Source organism: Terrapene carolina, unplaced genomic scaffold (genome assembly GCF_002925995.2).
Source record: "Terrapene carolina triunguis isolate 2854851 unplaced genomic scaffold, T_m_triunguis-2.0 Scaffold740, whole genome shotgun sequence".
Lineage (NCBI taxonomy): Eukaryota > Metazoa > Chordata > Testudines > Emydidae > Terrapene > Terrapene triunguis.
In genome coordinates, this window is record NW_020665091.1 from 3,931,729 (window position 1) to 3,947,819 (window position 16,091).

The 16,091-nt window shown below is 41.7% G+C and overlaps 1 protein-coding gene across 4 annotated transcripts in view; it reads left to right on the forward strand.

Moving 5' to 3' along the window:
* The window catches only part of ING4 (inhibitor of growth family member 4), a 42,520-nt gene that overhangs the window by 4,020 nt on the left and 22,409 nt on the right, over positions 1–16,091 (forward strand). For 2 of the 4 annotated variants that reach the window (XM_026660222.1, XM_026660224.1), the window contains exons 2-3: positions 7,094–7,332; positions 8,693–8,811. The exons of 1 other annotated variant lie outside the window; for it this stretch is intronic. In XM_026660222.1, the coding sequence (XP_026516007.1) occupies positions 8,745–8,811 (67 nt within the window). In that variant the 5' untranslated portion in view covers positions 7,094–7,332; positions 8,693–8,744. Of the gene's footprint in view, positions 1–7,093; positions 7,333–8,601; positions 8,812–16,091 lie in introns of those variants that run through there. One more of the 4 variants, XM_026660223.2, reaches the window with a different exon arrangement.

The following is a 16,091-nucleotide window of genomic DNA, read 5'->3' on the forward strand; positions in this document are numbered from 1 at the left end:
TGTGTGTGTGTGTGTGTGTGTGTGTGTGTGTGATGCGCATTTCCCCTTTAAGTAAGCTGACCCTACTCTTAAGTACACTGCCTTGTTAATTAGATCAGCTTGCTGAGACAGCAGCTGCTGCCAGCAAGCTCCCTCCATCCTGAGCCCTGTCCTGTGTCCCCCCTGCTCTATGGAAGATGGGGTAAGCGGGAAGGGGGACACCCTGACATTAGCCCCCCCCTCCTCCCCACCCCCCCCGCACAGCAAGCAGGAGTCTCAGGGAGCAGCTCCAAGGCAGAGGGCAGGAGCAGCACATGGCAGTGTGGCGAGGGGCAATTGATAGCCTGCTGGGCAGCTGCTGCACAGGGAACTTAGAGGAGCGGGGAGCTGATAGAGGAGCTGCTGGTCCACCCTGGTTCCAAGCCCCCACCAGCTAGCTGCAACAGGCTGCTCTTCCTGCAAGCAGTGGACAAAGCAGGCTGCTTCCAAACGACATTAGAAGGGAGCATTGCACAACTTTAAACGAGCATGTCCCCTAATTGATCAGCAACGTAACAACAAAACGTTAACCGGGACAACTTTAAGTGAGGAGTTACTGTATGGCCAAGTTACAAGTTTTTTGGAGAAAAATCTGTTTGCACATGCTCAGTATAAACTTGTTGGAACTTAAAAGCTAAATTCTCTGAAAATTCTTTCAGTACTGAGTAATGCTCTAGCTTGGGGCTGCAGGGGCCAAACAGCACTTCCCTGCAATTGCCACTCTTGGCTGCTGTGGGCCAGTGTGGCACTGGAACTAAGAGCAGAGAGACTCTCCCCTGTGGTCTCAATTCTTTCCCTGCTGGGCCCAGGCAGTGTGGAGAAGGAAGCTGCCTGAATTTAAAGCAGACAGGAAAAGAACCAGACTTGGGGAGAGTAAATTTGGCAGGAAAACTGGGATTAGCTGGTTATAGATACTGAGCCAGGGACAGGAGAGACAAAGTTCATGAGGAGCCAGGGTATGGTGGGAGAACTAAGACTAGCTGGGCAAAGATACTGGGGAAAGGGAAGGCTCAGCCAAGGTATGTGTCGGGGAAGGGAGGGAGACTGGGAGCCAGTGTGGAGTGATGAAGAGGGAAAGGAACGGATTTTACAAGGGACTAGGGCTCAAACCGGAGCTCAGAGGAAAGGACTAGGACTGACTGGCACTGGAACGAAGAGAGGACTAGACAAGGACAGGTTGGAAGGCATAGGAACAGAAGGCTCTGTGACCACCGGAGTGCACACTTTCCAGAAGCTGGACTGGAACCCAAGATTCCTGGCTCTCGCCATTCGTTTGCTATGAAACCCACTGGCAAAGTGTCTTGTACCCCTTCTGCATCAATCCATGTAGAGGACGACAACCTACTATTGCTGTCAGTTACTGCTTAGCTCAGGTGCTAGAGGTCTGTGCAGTGGATTTAAAGGTTTTAACCCTGCTGATGAGCCATGTGGGTGTCAATATATCACATGATGAAATTTGTTGGGTTTTTTTTCAGTTTACTTTTTTAAAAATTTAGGAAATTACCCATTAAAAAAACCTTCTTATAAGAACATTAAGGTTTCAAAGTCAAGCTTCCAGAAGTTAGGAAATGCCAAAATTAAGGTTGCATGTTCTTTTAATGCAGTTTTATGTGTGTAATATGTGGGTTGCCTAACGCTTCCCACTGTAAAAATATTTTTCAGCTCTAACACCTCTGTGGTTTGCAGCAGGCACTTAAAATTTGGCAGAGGGGATGGTTCTAGGGTCAGAGACTCGCGTCTTGCTGTCCCTGTGAAAACTGAAAAAATTATAAAACTGTAAAAACATCTCCATTTGCAGTTTGTATTATACTCTGCAGAGCATGCTAGGCTTGCTGTTTAAAAAAAATGTGACTGTTGTGTCTGTACTGAGCATGCCCCAGCTTCGCTGAGCCTATTCACAGACAGACACATTTGAACTGAGCATGTCCTCCAGCAACTAACTTCATCGTGGTGAAGCAGCTACACGCCATGAAAACATAGATGCAACGGAGGTGGTGGTAAAGGAGGAACATGTCTCTTCAACTTTCTTCCTCTCTGGTGATGTCTGTGTGTCCCCTTCCTTCAACTCTGTCCAATATCAGAGGAGTTAAAAATGAAAAGGCTTCTCCCCACTTCCCTAAAACATGTTCTCCTGCAGCTTTTTATCTCCATTTAATGTCCTAAACCAGGGGTTCTCAAACTGGGGGTCGGGACCCCTCAGGGGGTCATGAGGTTATTACATGGGGGGTCGTGAGTTGTCAACCTCCACCCCAAATCCCGCTTTGCTCCAGCATTTATAATGGTGTTAAATATATAAAAAGGTGTTTTTAATTTATAAGGGGGGTCGCACTCAAAGGCTTGCTATGTGAAAGAGGTCACCAGTAAAAAAGTTTGAGAGCCACTGTCCTAAACCATTTTTTGTTCCCTGCCTCCACTATTGCAGAAGCTGGATCTGCTGTGCTGTAGCTATCAGATCCTGTACTGGGAGGAGGAAGCTAGATAGTGAAGCACTTTCTCCTCCCCTGCACTAAGGAAGCCGTGGGTAATAAGAGAGAGGGAGGAAAAAGGAGGGAGATCAGAGAAAGAACTTGGGAAAGGAAGAGTCTGGGGTGACGGTTGGGAGAGAGAAGGCTGGGGGAGGGGGAAGGAGCTCCTTGTTTTGTGGAGAGGAGCTTGTGTGTATGTATGTGGACTCTTAGAAGAGCCTGTGTAACAAGTCCCTTATGTGTAGAGGCAGTCTGTGTGTGTGCTGTTTGCGTTTGCTTGATTTTTGGGGTAGGAAGGCCAGAGAACGTGACATTTTTTTGACTGGGATGCATGAGACGAGTGACTGTTAGAGATTTTGTAGGGGGTGTCAAATGAGTGTAATCTTGGGGGGGCAAGTGGATGGCACAAGAATGTGATTTTTGTAGCAACCAAAGGACCCTTGAGGACTGTGGCCTCATTGTGCTAGGCACTGTACAAACATGTACAATAAGAAGATATGATCCCTGCCCTGAAGAGCATATTATCCAAGGCCCTATGTACACATGAAAGTTCCACTGGTGAAATTGCCCTTATATTGGAGGGAACTGCTGTGCATCCACACACACACATTTCCTCCCACCCATGCTTCTCTAGATGTCCACTGATGGAAATGTTTCTATCCATAGCAAGTCTGCACCAGTGGGAGTTAAATCTGTGTAGTGCAGCAGGGACTTGTTTCACTTCCATGGCAAATAGTTCTCCTGCTGCTGTCTCACACTACAATGGTCACAACAGATTTGATCCCTCTGGGAAAATTGAACCAGGATGCAAAGAGATCCAAGGTGCCTTGACAGGTGGTAGAACTGGGCTACTTTCTGAATAACAGTGTAGAGTGAAGGGTAAGGAGCTGTGACAAAGCTATCAAAGAGATCACAAGGGCAGCTGTGGAAATGCCCACACAAACTCCAAGAAGCCCATCATCAGAGTGGATAAAAATCAGTGATTTTTTTTTAAAAAATTTTATTTTAATATTTAAATTGGATTTTTTTTTGATAAAATGCTTTTTGAGGAAAAAACTTATCTAAAGATACATTATAGCTCAAAAAATCTCATCATAGAATAAATTCTAATTCTCTAGTATGAGACAATATAGTCATGTAATGTTTACGAAAAGTTTTGTAAATGAGTTCCAGTAGTTCATGGATTAGGGACCCAATCTTATGGGGTTCCAGGGGCTTCTGTATAGATTATTTAGGTTACTCTTTCTATCTACCCAATGGGACTCAGTGCTCAGTCTAGAAGAGAACATCAGAGATGTTTAGGTTTGCAGTTCTCAAACTGTGGATTTGTGTCTCCAGAGATAACATGCTTGTTAACAGCAAAAATGTTTTTAAATAAATAAATAAAATAAATAGAGGTGAGAAATAACAGATCTCAACCCTATTGTCCCTCTGCAAATTTGTGTACACAGAGTCAATCCCTTACCTCTCTCTAAAAGTGCAAAGTTTCAAAAAGTTCAATGAATAGAAGATTATTGTGGGTGGAATAGATCTGGACAAGGAGAAGAGGTCTGGAGATAAATGTGAGAAGGGAGGGACAGGCAGTAGAAACAAAAGTGAAACTGTTTGAGCAGCATATTCCAGAAGTCTTGAGGTCTTTCTGAGTGTAGTCTTCATTGATTTGAGATCTACCATACCATTCTCTCACTAGAAGGGAAAACCTATAATGGCCGCAGGCCATAAAAGAGACCCAGTTTGGGAATATTTTAATGAAGTTCCTCTACCTGTGGGTAAGACAGGCATGTGTGCAAAATGCAAACAGTGCAACAAAGAAATGCAAGGCCTGGTTGCCCGAATGAAACAACATTATGTGAAGTGTTCCCTCTCAGGAGGAAGCTGCGTTGAAGATGATAAAAGGAACATGTCTGAACATGCAGGATCTTCAGGTTGGTAAACGTTTTTATTTCATACTTCTTTCTTAAGGACTACATGTCTTCCTTCTGGACTATTCTTGAATTTTCATGTTTGAGCAAAAAATATAGTTGTTACTCTGTGGTACTATCATTTTAGATGCAGTTGTGATAAAAAATAAATCGCTGAAATAGGCAGATCTTCCTTTTACAATTTCACCTTTAAAGTAGTACTGAGTGTCAGTGAATGCAATGAGTAATACTAAATGAGCAGTATGGTAATAATAGTTAAATAACTGCATTGACTTATTTTGTTTAGGAGACTCCATCCTCAACATACAGGATTCTGAAGACTATCCACCTTCAAGATCACCATCATTTTCTATAGTTTCGGAGTTATCTGCCAACGATAGTGTTTCAGTCACATCATGTATGTCACATAGCCACAGTATATCACTGGTAGCAAAAAAGAAAAAAAAAATCTCAATCATCCAGAAACAACCATAGATAAGTTTTTGATACGAACCAGCAGATTACAAAAAGAGGTAATTGATGAAAAAATTGCCCAGTTTGTTTATGCAACAAATGCTCCTTTCCATATGATTGAGAAGCCACACTTCATTAACATGGTTCAGTTATTAAGACCAGTATACAGTGCACCCAACAGAGCAGATGTTGCAGGCAAATTGCTGGATAAACTGTATGAAAGAGAAATTGAGCAGTGTGCAAAAGGTCTAGAGGGTAAAATTGTTAACCTGAGTCTCAGTGGGTGGAGTAATGTCCACAATGATCCTGTTGTATGTGCTTGTGTGACAACAGAAGAAGGGAATGTCTTCCTTACAGAAACAATTAATACATCAGGAAATGCACACACAGCAGAATACTTATAAGAAGTAGCAGTAAAAGCTATAACAAACTGTGGGGGGGGGGAAATCAGATGTCTAGTATGCAGCTTGGTCACAGACAATGCTGCAAATGTATCCAAGATGAGAAGAAATTATTTAGAAGAGAGTGAAGAGAGTCCCAAGCTAATAACATACAGTTGCAGTGCTCATTTGGTGCACCTCCTAGCCAAAGACTTCAGTGTTCCAGAAATAAAGGGTAATGTTGTTGAAATTGCAAAATACTTCCGTAATGACCACTTTGCAGCAGCTGCTCTGAAAAAAGTGGGAGGAACCAAGCTAACTCTCCCACAAGACATGTGATGGAATTCAGTAGTGGACTGTTTTGAGCACTGTGTCAAGAACTGGCCTAATCTGATGAGTTTGTGAACAAAATCGTGAAAAAATAGATGGCACTGTCACAGCCAAAGTTCTCAACATGGGGCTTAAGAGAAATGTTGAACACATGCCGAGTACCCTGACGTCTATTTCTGGAGCCTTGAACAAAATGCAGGGAAATAGCTGTTTTATTGCTGACACTGTTGAAATTTGGAAGGAATTGAGATCTTAAAAAGAGAAATGTGCAATGACAGAGTTAAATTACAAGCATTAAAAAAATGAATGGGACAAGCACTATTTTCTTGCAGATATTCTCAATACTCGGTACCAGGGTCAAGCCTTAACTGCCGAAGAAGAGGAGTTGGCTATGACATGGACATCCAGCAATCATCCCTCAATAATGCCAACTATAATAAACTTCAGAGTAGCAGCCGTGTTAGTCTCTAATAGTTAGGAAGTGGGTTGTAGCCCACGAAAGCTTATGCTCTAATAAATTTGTTAGTCTCTAAGGTGCCACAAGTACTCCTGTTCTTTTTATAATAAACTTCTGAGCTAAGGGTGAACCATTCAAGAAATATATGTTTGCTGATGATATTTTAAAGAAGGTCACACCATTGAACTGGTGGAAGTCACTAAGCACTTGGATTCAGAGACTGTTGAAGTGATAATCTCACTTTTAACAGCAGTAGCTTCTTCTGCCGCTGTAGAAAGAATATTTTCTTCCTTTGGACTAATTCATTCCAAATTGAGAAATCGTTTGGGACCTGAAAAAGCAGGAAAGCTTGTTTTTCTTTTCCACATTATGAACAAGCAGGAAAATGAAGGTGAAGACGACTGAGTTAACTGCAGAAGCCAATATTTTAAGTTTCTCATGTTGACCTGGCTGACATAGTCGATTTAATTTTTTTTTAAATATTTCATTTAACTATTTTAGTTAAAAATAAACTTTTTTTAAAAAAAAAACTTGAATGTTTAACTAAATTAAAAAATTCATATGCTTGTTTTGTTAAAATATTATATGTTTGCTGTGGAAGAAAAAAATCCAGAATATATAATGTCGTTGTTTTAGTTTAAATAAAACAATTTAAATATCTGTCTGGTGATGTTTTCCTCCTAATACAGCATGGCAAGAAAATCCGAATAGTAATGATTAACCTGTTAAATTGGAGATAGTTCACCTCCCAATGACTTCATAAATATCTGTTTCAGTTACCTTTAGTAAATGAAATAACCAAACAATCATTCATTTTCTCATATAGCTGTAAAATTAATCTGAAAAGTTTTCAAAATAAATCACTTAAAAAATTTATAGTGTGTACCTTCTAAAAATGAAACCTACATCTATCTCTGAGTTGTGAAGAATATGTATTAAGGGTAAAACAACCAACAAGAATGCACTGTTATGTACAAATCCATGATTAAATCAAGTCTTCCTGACTAGTGATTTAAATCAAATCAATTTGATTTAAATCAAATCCACCCTGCCCATCATTCAACCTAGGTTGCTTGCAAACAGTGTTGACCCTGACTGGAGGCTCCCCAGAAGAGTGCTGATAGCCATGATGAGATAGAGCAATAGGAGGCTAGCACTGACGTGTCTACTCAGAAGCTGCTTGATACTCATGGCATTGTCCTGGAGGCCATCAGTCAGGACCTGCTCCAGATGCAGATACTAGGATACATCTGCCTCTCAGACGACAACGGAGACAGCGTACTAGGGAGATGAGGGGCCCTCAGCCAGTAAGTTTTTATTGTAATACATAATCATTGTAGCTTCTTTTTTGTGTGTGTGGGGGAGGCGGGGGGGAGGGAGGTGGACTTTCTCCAAGGTTTGCTTTGCCACCTTTTGCTTTTGTAAATGGGTAAATATAGCTATGTCATTTGGAAACCTCTCCATTTCTCCTCCTCATTGCTCTGCTCCATCCCCATCCCACACCTTCCAAAATGCTGCTGAGACCACTTGCCCCAACCTCTCCTCCTTTCTCCACACACACCCATCTCCTCCTGCCACCACTCTCCCGTGTTCAATTCCTGACACTTTCATTTTTTCTTCCCCCATTGAGCCATGTGGTTGGGTACAAAATGGCAAACAGCAGCAGCAAAAAAATAATTCCAGCACAAATGGCCCATGATGTGTCATAACATAAATATAGAAGCAATTTTGAGAGCACAAAGCTTGAACACAGTATCTGCCAGCCTCTGTGCCGTCCAGCAATACATACATAGCTAAAAGTACAGTAATATAATTGCATCTTTTCAGTTATATTAAAACATCATGTTTAATACAGCATCATAAGCAATGTCATTCACTGTCTCGAGCCTTTGGTTTAACTGCATGCATAACAGTATAATACAGCAAGTCCATGGAAAATTACAGTACTTCTGCGCAAAAAAAGGGGGTTCAATGATTCATCGGCATTATTGGTTAACATATCCGAGTAACTCACTTAAACCTGTTAGTGCAGTGTATCACAGGTTTTCAGAGATGATTATTTATTTTTAATCCTGATTTTTTCATGTCTCCTGGCATATCAGAGAATTTCTGGGACAAGAGGCGTTCTAATTTGGTATGCACATTTAGGCAGTGCATGTTTCCCCATCCTTTCCATTCTATGTCAGGATACATTTTCTCATTTATCAAGCAGCAAATCTGGCAGAACCACCTCAGCAGAAAACCTTGCAGTCTCCCTGGCTAGCCTCTAGCCCTCTTGAATAATGTCTTCCTTTGCCTTTTGGGACTCTGCATCAGAGTAATGTGTTCCAAGGCCAGGACTGCCTGCGATGGTGTAACTGGAGTTCTAAATAAGTCCCATATAATGCATCATTTTCCCGCACTCTATCAAACTGTTAAAGTAAAGATTGGCATCAACATAATGATACACATCCTTTTTCTAGGAAGCATTTAAAGGCTGCTTACCATCTTGCTCTGGGTGCCAGGTTGTTGGGGAACTATGGTAAACTAATGTGAAAATGGCCAAAAAAAAAAAAAAAAAGAGGGGTTGGGGGAGGGGAAATGATACGTTTTCTTTTTGGGAGTGCTGAGTTTCCATATCTACTGCATTCACTATGGTTACTGACTGACCTCTGTTTCTTTGAACAGTACCTGCAATAGCCATACCTTACTAGAAAGTTCCACTGATGCTTGCTGCCTTATGAATTGGAGCACAAGAGAAAGGACCAGGATACCTGGATCAGCTACAGACTTCTTGTGTGACCCTGGCAAGTTGATAAATCTACTCTGTGCCTCAGTTCCCCATTTGTAAAATAGGGATAATACTTCCCTCACAGGAGTGTTATGAAGATAAAGCCCACTAATGATTGTAAGGCATATAGATACAGTAACTCCTCCCTTAACGTTGTAGTTACGTTCCTGAAAATTGCTACTTTAAGTGAAACGATGTTAAGCGAATCCAATTTCTCCATAAGAATTAATGTAAATGGGGGGGAGCTGGGGTTAGGTTCCAGGGAAATTTTTATCGCCAGACAAAAGATATATATATACACACACACACACACACACATATACAGTATAAGTTTTAAACAATTTAATACTGTACACAGCAATGATGATTGTGAAGCTTGGTTGAGGTGGTGGAGTCAGAGGGTGGGATATTTCCCAGAGAATGCCTTACTGCTAAATGATGAACTAGCACTCCGCTGAGCCCTCAAGGGTTAACACATTGTTGTTCATGTAGCCTCACGTTCTACAAGGCAGCACGAATGGAGGGAGGGGAGACAGCATGGCAGAGAGAGACAGAGACACACATCCTGTGTGTGTGTGTGAGAGAGAGAGAGAGAGAGAGACGCGCATTGCCCCTTTAAGTATGCTGACCCCACTCTAAGTACACTGCCTTTTTAAGTAGATCAGCAAGTTGAGACAGCAGCTGCTGCCAGCAAGCTCCTTCCTGCTCTGTGGAGATGGGGTAAAGGAGTGGGGGGCAGCAACAGTGGGAGGGGGACACTCTGACATTAGCACTCCTCTTCTCCCCCTCCCTCCCTTGCACAGCAAGCAGAAGGCTCCCAGGAGCAGCACACAGCAGTTGTGGGAGGGACAGCTGAACTGCCCGGCAATTGATAGCCTGCTGGGCGGCTGCCGCACTGGGAACTTAGGGGGGCTTCTGGCCCACCCTGATTCCAAGCCCCCACCAGCTAGCTCCAACGAGCTGCTCTTCCTGCAAGCAGTGGACAAAGCAGGTGGCTGCCAGACAACGTTCTAAGGGAGCATTGCGCAACTTTAAACAAGCATGTTCTCTAATTGATCAGCAATGAAACAACGTTAACCGGGACGACTTTAAGTGAGGAGTTACTGTACTGTGGTAATGAGGGCCATATAGGTAAGTAATATAAAGAGATAATTTTAAAAACTTATGGTGGAGTCCCAACGAGCCACAAAGAGGGCCTGGATGTGTTAAGATAAGCAATTAATTGAGAGAGTGTGGGACAAGAAGACAGTTCTTTGAAGCTGATCTAAGCAAAGAGAGAGAGATGGTGGGGTGGGATGATGCAAGAAGAAATGGTTACCCTAATAAGAAAGCACACTGTGGGCAACGATGATCTCCAGCAACAGGCAAGCTGCATCTTTGTGCTTCAGAATATTGAGATTGAGGATATTTTTCACTTTCCCCACATGGTCCCAGTCATTCTCCCACTAATCCAATCCTCAGGACAAGGAGAACTACTTAATCTGTGTCTTATCCGTCTCAGACTTGATCTTTAAATTATTTTGTTATATGTTTGTGAATGCTTTGCATGGTTGCTGAAGTTCTGATTGTGTTTAATAAAATTTGTACTGTTTAATAAAGCAGCAGTGGTGTTCTTGGTTTCAAAACACAGATGCCAAGGTTTATTTAGTAGCATTAAAATGCATAAAACCAGAAGAAGAGATTTCAGGACAGGCACCATTTTTCTGTTATGTGTTTGTACAGTGCCTAGAACAATGGCACCCGAATTGCTCATTTGGGACCATAGACACTTCTGCAATACAGCTAATTGTATAATTCAGTATATATTCTACCAAAACATAATACGTTGCTGTCTCCTGTTCTCAAAGTGTATGCACAGAACATTTTTGACCATGGCACTTCTGCTGGCAACATTGCCAACAGTGAATTGCACCTTGGGCTATTCAGATTCGGCAGGTAGCCTCTGCACCTCTTCTGTTCAGTCATCAGCAATTACTCCTCCTTTAGTCTCAAATTATGTATCAAAACAGCATACAGCAGTAATACAAGGAAGATGAGTCCCAGAACAGTCTATCTGTGTCAGACCTTTCCACCTCCCCTTCAGCCTACCAAATACATGCTCTATAACCATCCTACAGTGGCTTATGGTATAGTTAACTAGTCTGTCTGTTCCTGTCAGGATTTACAGTAGCTCCCTTTATAAGCCAGGGAAACAAGAAGGTGGTGCTGGGTCATCCAGAATAAGTTGGTTCCATTTCTTCATTCATGTCTGGAGTACAGTAGGGGAAGAGAACTTCTTGTTTCATTTTTGTGACTAGTGCTGTATTTCTGAAGATCCTGGTATCACGAACTTTTCTTGACCCATCCAGTGTTAATGCTGGTGAACTGTTGGGTCTTCAAACAAGGCTACAGAACCATGGAGTAATTGAATGGCAAGAGCTCGTGAGGGGGAAACAGAATGGGCACACAGGTCCTTTCAGCAGATCCCTATCACAATTGGGATCTTTTCATACACAGTAAAGAGCTCCTGTATTACCTACCTTGATCACATGATGCAGTGTCAAATGCTGAATAGTCTTGTACACACTTTGCATAACAGCTCCAACTGTGGATCTTTCATCACTGAAATGGTTTTCCACTGATTTGGTAGCAATTGGTGATGGCCAGCTTCCAAATAGTGATTGTCACTCACTTCTGCGTGCTGAGAGGTGCTCTCATTCTGGTCTCTGGCCCTGCTTCATCAGTGCCCTCATGCAGTCTGAAGTTTTGAAGCTTTCATCATCCTAAATCTCCAGATTATCAATGCTTGTTGGCTGGAGCAAATAGCAGCATCCCTCCAAAGGCAGTTGATCAAAGAATAGATTTTGTTGGTCTGTGCAGATTCAATTTCTGGGTCCTTCTCTGAATTTCTCAAACAATTTCAAAAATTCTCAGTCACCATGGGTACCACATTGCATGCTTTCAGATATTCCAAGACCTGCTTTTCAGTCTTAGTAATGGACAGGAGCACAGTATATCTCCATCACTATGACAGAGTTGTTTAGAAATGGCACTTCCATCAGTTAAATTCCAGGATACAGTGAGAAGATTTTAGGAATTAGGCCTCTCTTCCCACAATTTCTCTGGCCTCCTGGAAGTATCTCACAATCTGGAGCAAAAATTACACAGAATGCAGCATGCCTAGGAGCAGTGCAGGGGACCCTGGCATGTCTATCCGTACTGGAATTGATGCAGCACAGCCCTGCTATATGAATATAAGGCCCCAGAGCAACGTATCTTACCACAATGCAACTACAACAATGTGGACACATGCAATCAATGTAAGATGCATCGGTTTTACTACACTAATGGAATTCTTGTGTGTAGACAAGACCTAATGTAAGATAAGACACAATAAGTAAGTAGTCAAATGTTAGAGAGGGAGGGAAGATGAAGGGTAACATATTGTGCAATTACATAGGCTTTCAGTGTGAAAAATATTAATGGCTGTAAGTCGTAACTTGTTTTTATATAAATATCAGTAATCCCTCTGCATATCTATGAATGTCTGAGTTTTTTATGGGATTTTCAGGATAATGGCAGATAAGTCTGTATATTCCTCGAGGGAAAAATCAGCATAGTGTGCTGTGTGAATGCCTGTGGTCTTGTCTACAATGGTGATGGCATTAGGGTATCTGTAGTTACAGGGTGCAGTGAAAAGCAGGCTGCATCTGTACTGTGGTGTTAGCTACCCGTCTCAAGAAAAGACTCCACTGGGGGGAAAGAGCTCTGAAAAGGCTCCAAAATCTTCCTGTTCCTGGCGCCTCTCCTTACCACAGGGAAAAAGACTCCAGCAAGGGGGGGAGGCAACAGGGAAAGGCTCAGACAGCAGGGAGCTGCTGGAGCCTTTTCCTGTTGCCTTGCCCCAGCCTCAGTCTCCGTCTCCCTGATGCTTGAGCCTTTTCCGGGCTGCATGGAGGCAGTGTGACATTAAAATTGCAGTGTAGATGGGGAGGCACTGCTTGAGAGTGTAGAGAGCCAAGTAGGGTATATGCCCTAAGGTTTTGGTGTGTCTTTACTTGCCTATGCAGTGCCTCACCGTCTACACTGCTGTTTATACACGTACTTGGATGGTGGACAGTATATGTACTCTACATAGCGATGTAAGTGTAGAGAGAGCCTGTGTGTGATTTTTATGGATAAGGCTGAAGAATGAGAGACTCATGTTGGGGGAAACAGGAGACAGTGTGCAAGAGTACAGGAAACTGGGAACATGGGAGGAAAGGAAAGATAGGAGAAAGTAGAGGTTGGTAATGCGGATTAAGTAAGAAAAAAAAAACAATATAGGAAAAGAAAAAGGAAGGGGATGGGGAAGAAGAGGAGTATAATTTTTTTATGTTGTACAATATAGACACGACAGGAAAAGATAAGAAACATACTACAGGTAAGAAGAAAAATAGCTAATGAAGTGAAGAAGGGAAAAGGAGAAAAATGCAAGGGAGACAAAAATTTTAAAAAGCTTTTACTTTATATAATTTTTAGTGTGTCAAGCGATTAAAAAAATTAATCGCAATTAATTGCGTGTTTAACAATAATAGAATACCATTTATTTGACTATTTTTGGATGTTTTCTACATTTTCAAATATATTAATTTCAATTATAACACAGAATACAAACTGTACAGTGCTCACGTTATATTTATTTTTTATTACAAATATTTGCACTGTAAAAAACAAAAGAAATAGTATTTTCCAACTCACCTAACACAAGTACTGTAATGCAATCTTTTTATCATGAAAGTTGAACTTACAAATGTAGAATTATGTACAAAAAATAACTGCATTCAGAAATAAAACAATATAAAACTTTAGAGCCTACAAGTCCCCTCAGTCCTATTTCTTGTTCAATCAATCGCCCAGACAAACAAGTTTGTTTATATTTGCAGGAGATAATGCTGCCCACTTCTTGTTCACAGTGTCACCTGAAAGTGAGAAGAGGTGTTCGCATAGCACTGTCGTAGCCAATGTCACAAGATATTTTCATGCTCTAAAGTTTTGCATTGTTTTCTTTTTGAGTGCAGTTATGTAACAAAAAAAATCTACATTTGTAAGTTGCACTTTCACGATAAAGAGATTGCACTACGGTACTTGTATGAGGTGAATTGAAAAATACTATTTTTTTATAATTTTTACAGTGCAAATATTTGTAATAAAAATAATATAAAGTAAGCAGTGTACACTTTGTGTTTTTTGATTTCAATTACAACATTATACTTGAAAATGTAGAAAAACATCCAAAAATATTTAATAAATTTCAATTGGTATTTTATTGTTTAACAGTGCGATTCAAACTGCGATTAATTGCAATTAATTTTTTTTCATGTTTTGTTGACAAGTTTTGTTTAAAAGATGGAATAAAATGTGCTGATTGGGGGGAAGCACCTGCTTGATTCATAGTTTTAGGGCTAGAAGGAGCCATTATGATCATCTAGTCAAAGTAACACAGGCCATAGAATTTCACACAGTGCTTCCTGCATCAAGCCCAGCAACTTCTGTTTGAGCTACAGCATATCTTTTAAAAAAAGATAGACTGTTTTTAAGTGATGGAGAATTCACCACATACCAAGGCAAATTGTTCCAATGCTTAATTACCTTCACTGTTAAAATATTGCGCCTTATTTCTAGTTTGAATTTGTCTTCCTTCAGTTTCCAGCAGTTGAATTCTGTTATGCCTTTGTCTGCTACATTAACAAGGAGCCTTCTATCTGAAATCTTTTCTCAGAGTGTCCCTGAAATATGCCATGTTGGCATTTCATAATCATAGCTTGTTTTTCTGATTAATATTTTTGCAAGGGACAACAGGGACAGACTGACATTTACTTTCTCATCAATCATTCACCTGAGCTCTTGCTGCTCTGCTATCATAGAGGGTCAGTTGACCCAGGTCAGTATGTTCTAAGTTCACCATTTACATGTTGCCTGTATTTTAAAGGATTCTTATTGAGGTTGCAGGAACAAACCATCCCGATGTGTAGAAAGAATAGTAAATATGGCAGGCGACCAGCTTGACTTAACAGTGAAATCCTTGCTGATCTTAAACACAAAAAAGAAGCTTACAAGAAGTGGAAGATTGGACAAATGACCAGGGAGGAGTATAAAAATATTGCTCAGGCATGCAGGAGTGAAATCAGGAAGGCCAAATCACACTTGGAGTTGCAGCTAGCAAGAGATGTTACTCTTAACAAGAAGGGTTTCTTCAGGTATGTTAGCAACAAGAAGAAAGTCAAGCAAAGTGTGGGCCCCTTACTGAATGAGGGAGGCAACCTAGTGACAGAGGATGTGGAAAAAGCTAATATACTCAATGCTTTTTTTTGCCTCTGTCTTCACGAACAAGGTCAGCTCCCAGACTGCTGCACTGGGCAGCACAGCATCGGGAGGAGGTGACCAGCCCTCTGTGGAGAAAGAAGTGGTTCGGGACTATTTAGAAAAGCTGGGTGAGCACAAATCCATGGGGCTGGATGTGCTGCATCCGAGGGTGCTAAAGGAGTTGGTGGATGTGATTGCAGAGCCATTGGCCATTATCTTTGAAAACTCATGGCAATCAGGGGAGGTCCTGGATGACTGGAAAAAGGCTAATGTAGTGCCCATCTTTAAAAAAAAAAAAAAAAGGGGGGGGGGGGGGGGAGGAGGATCCGGGGAACTACGGGCCAGTCAGCCTCACCTCAGTCCCTGGAAAAATCATGGAGCAGGTCCTCAAGGAATCAATTCTGAAGCACTTAGAGGTGAGGAAAGTGATCAGGAACAGTCAGCATGGATTCACCAAGGGCAAGTCATGCCTGACTAACCTAATTGCCTTCTATGAGGAGATAACTGGCTCTGTGGATGAGAGGAAAGCAGTGGATGTGTTATTCCTTGACTTTAGCAAAGCTTTTGATATGGTCTCCCACAGTATTCTTGCCAGCAAGTTAAAGAAGTTTGGGCTAGATGAATGGACTATAAGGTAGATAGAAAGCTGGCTAGATTGTTGGGCTCAACGGATAGTGATCAATGGCTCCATGTGTAGTTGGCAGCCTGTATCAAGTGGAGTGCCCCAAGGGTCGGTCCTCGGGCCGGTTTTGTTCAATATCTTCGTTAATGATCTGGAGGATGGCATGGACTGCACTGTCAGCAAATTTGCAGATGACACTAAACTGGGAGGAGTGGTAGATACGCTGGAGGTTAGGGATAGGATACAGAGGGACCTAGACAAATTGGGGGATTGGGCCAAAAGAAACCTGATGAGGTTCAACAAGGACAAGTGCAGAGTCCTGCGCTTAGGACAGAAGAATCCCATGCACT